General features: G+C 43.4%; 1 protein-coding gene across 1 annotated transcript; it reads left to right on the top strand.

The window, feature by feature from the left end:
- Positions 1–1,503: 1,503 nt before the first annotated feature.
- Positions 1,504–2,985, top strand: LOC138889531 (uncharacterized). The gene is made up of 2 exons (XM_070172852.1): positions 1,504–2,112; positions 2,221–2,985. Exons 1-2 carry the CDS (start codon positions 1,504–1,506, stop codon positions 2,983–2,985), a joined length of 1,374 nt encoding a protein of 457 aa, XP_070028953.1.
- Positions 2,986–3,445: the final 460 nt, after the last annotated feature.

Below are 3,445 nucleotides of genomic sequence, written 5' to 3' on the forward strand. Positions count from 1 at the left end.
TAATTCTTTATAGTTTAAGTAGTAAAACAATTACATCTCTCTTTAGTGAACAATATATTGGGTAGATAAAGAAATTGGGTTTGAATCAGTCAACAGTTAATCATAAGTCTTCGTGGGAACGATACTCTACTCACTACTCTATTACTTGACGATCACGTGCACTTGCGTGAGTGTTTTGGTCGCAACACATTTTTGGCGCCGTTGCCGGGGATTTAGAAATTAGCTACTTGACTGAATTGAGCTTTTATTACTTATTTATTCGAGTTTTAACTTTTAGTTCACTTTGTTTGTGCTAATACAAGTTTCTATTGAATGCGAAGAAGTAGAAGCGTAAACAATTTCCTTCCTCTCGATCCCGAAATTGACCGAACACTTCACAGATTGAGGAGAGAGGTGGACGCGAGAACCAGAATTGAAAGAGAGTTGGACATCGAAGTTCAACCACAGCCAATTGAGATGGCAGGTAATGAGGAACGCGCGGTGATTGAAGCCGCAAGGCCCAGTCTGGCTAATATGACTCAGGCTATTGTGAAGCCTGACATCACTGGGCACTTTGAGCTGAAACAATACATGGTTCAGCTGATCCAATCCACAGGGATGTTTGTGGGTTTACCTCATGAAGACCCGTAGAGGCACATTCAAAATTTCTTGGAAATTACGGATACCTACAACTATCCGAACGTTTCCAAGGACTATGTCAGGCTGACACTTTTCCCCTTTTCACTGATTGGGGAAGCTAAGGAGTGGTTGAATAAAGAGCCAACAAATTCAATCCGCACCTGGGATGATCTGGCGAGGAAATTCTTAATCAAGTTTTTCCCCACTAAGAAAACAAAGGTATTGAGGAGTCAAATTCTTGGGTTTGAACAACGAGCGGGCGAGACACTGCGTCAAGCATGGGAAAGGTACAAGAAGATGCTCAGAGACTATCCTCATCATTGCCAGACGGACGAGGTATTAGGTCACACTTTTGTAGATGGGTTAGATGATGCTTCAAAGATGAATCTTGATTCCGCTTGTGGGGGTAGTTGCATGGACAGACCGTACAGTGAAATCCAAATCTTGCTGAATAACTTCACTGCTAATAATAATAACTGGCAAGGTGAGTGTGATTCACGAAAGGCAGTTAAGCAGAAATCAGCTGGGTTACTTGAGTTAGACGAAGTGTCAGCCATGAGAGCCGATATTGCAAAGCTTTCCAATCAGATGACTAGGATGACAATGCAGCAACCACATACAATGCAACACGTACAACAGATGACTATTTGCTGCGAACTCTGTGGCGACAGTCATATGAGTGATATGTGCCCCATGAATCCAGAATCTATCTATTATGTGGGGCAATAGAACAGAGGTCTGCTGAATCAGCATGCATAATACGAGAATTCTTATAATCCAAATTGGAGAAATCATCCCAACTTCTCATGGGGTGGAAATCAACAGAATCAGAATCAGCATAGACCCCAAGGGAATTTCAACCAGCCTCAGAGACTACCCCAACAAATGGAAGAATGTACCAATGATCTGCTAAAGAAGTTGTTGATTGACAATCAGCAACTCAGGACCGACTTCAGAAATCTTGAAAGGCAAATGGGGAAGTTAGCAACAAATCAAAACACTAGACATGCAGGCACCCTTCCCAGTGATACAGAAAAGAACCCTCAAGTGAATGCAGTTACACTTAGAAATGGGAGGGAGCTAGAGGAAGTGCCAAAGAAAAAGAAAGACAAGCCCATACCTGATGGAGAGTTGATCCCTAAAGTGACTCAAGAGCAAAAGAATGCTGCTGAAATTTCAGAGCCCGTGGAGGCCCCAAGACCACCACCCCCTTTTCCCCAGAGATTGCAGAAAAAGAATGATGATCGCATGTTCACAAAATTCCTCTCTATGTTGACCCAGGTTCAATTGAATATCCCACTTGTTGATGTGCTTCGTGAAATTCCAAAGTATGCTAAATACGTAAAAGATATAGTGGCTCACAAGAGAAGATTAACTGAATTTGAGACAGTGGCACTTACTGAGGAGTGCACTTCAAGGGTCCAAAATAAGCTCCCTCAAAAGCTTAAGGATCTCGACAGCTTCACGATTCCTGTGCGCATTGGCAATATTGATGTGGGTCGTGCTCTTTGCAATTTGGGGGCGAGTATAAATCTATTGCCCCTATCCTTGTTCAAGCAACTGGGCCTGGGAGCCCCAATGCCCACTACTGTGATGTTATAGCTGGCTGACAGATCGATAGCACACCCTGAAGGGGTGATTGAAGATGTGTTGCTGCAGATTGGGAAATTCATCTTCCCTGTTGATTTCATTATCCTCGATTATGAGGTTGATGAACTGGTTCCAATCATATTGGGGCGACCTCTCTTAGCTACTGGTGATGCAATTATCAAAGTGAGAGAGGGAAAGATGATTTTGAGGGTAGATGACGAGGAAGCAGTTTTTAATGTCTACAGAGCAATCCAACTTCCCCGCCACTATGAGGAGCTCTCAATGATATCTGTTGTTGAGGCCGATGAGCAGATTCATTATCCGAGTGTATATCTAGACGATTCTCTAGAGAAAACACTTATGTTACTTGATAGCCTGGGGGCTGATGAGGAGGTTGAGGAGATGATGCACATCCTTGATACATCTTGGGCGTACCTGCAAGGGACGCACCCCTTCGAGCCTTTGAATAGACCAGAGGGGCCTCTTCCAAAGCCGTCAATTGAGGAAGCCCCAAAATTGGAACTTAAACCCCTTCCACCTCACCTACAATATGCTTATTTGGGTGAATCTGATACTTTACTTGTTATTGTCTCGTCTGACTTGTCTAAATTGCAGGAAGAAAAGCTGTTGAGAGTGCTACGTGAGCACAAGCGAGCACTTGGGTGGACTATGTCTGACATTAAGGGCATTAGTCCAGCCTTCTGCATGCACAAAATCCTCATGGAGGATAGACACAAGCCCAGTGTAGAGCAACAACGCCGACTCATCCAACTATGAAAGAGGTAGTAAGAAAAGAAGTGATTAAGTGGCTCGACGTAGGTATTGTATTCCCTATCTCAGATAGCAAATGGGTAAGCCCCATCAAATAGTGTACCCAAGAAAGGGTGATGACTGTAGTAGTTAATGAGAATAATGATTTAATACCTACATGAACTATCACCGGGTGGAGAATTTGCATTGATGATAGAAAATTGAACAATGCCACCCGGAAGGACCACTTTCCCCTCCCCTTTATTGCCCAAATGTTTGATAGATTAGCTGGCCAGGAGTACTACTACTTCTTAGATGGTTACTCGGGGTATAATCAGATTGCTATAGCCCTAGAGGACCAAGAGAAGACCACTTTTACGTGTCCTTATGGCACATATGCGTTCAAGCGAATGACTTTTGGTCTTTGTAATGCACCTGCGACTTTTCAAAGGTGTATGCTGGCCATTTTTACTGACATGGTTGAGAG

The sequence above is a fragment of the Nicotiana sylvestris genome, chromosome 4 (genome assembly GCF_000393655.2).
Source record: "Nicotiana sylvestris chromosome 4, ASM39365v2, whole genome shotgun sequence".
Lineage (NCBI taxonomy): Eukaryota > Viridiplantae > Streptophyta > Magnoliopsida > Solanales > Solanaceae > Nicotiana > Nicotiana sylvestris.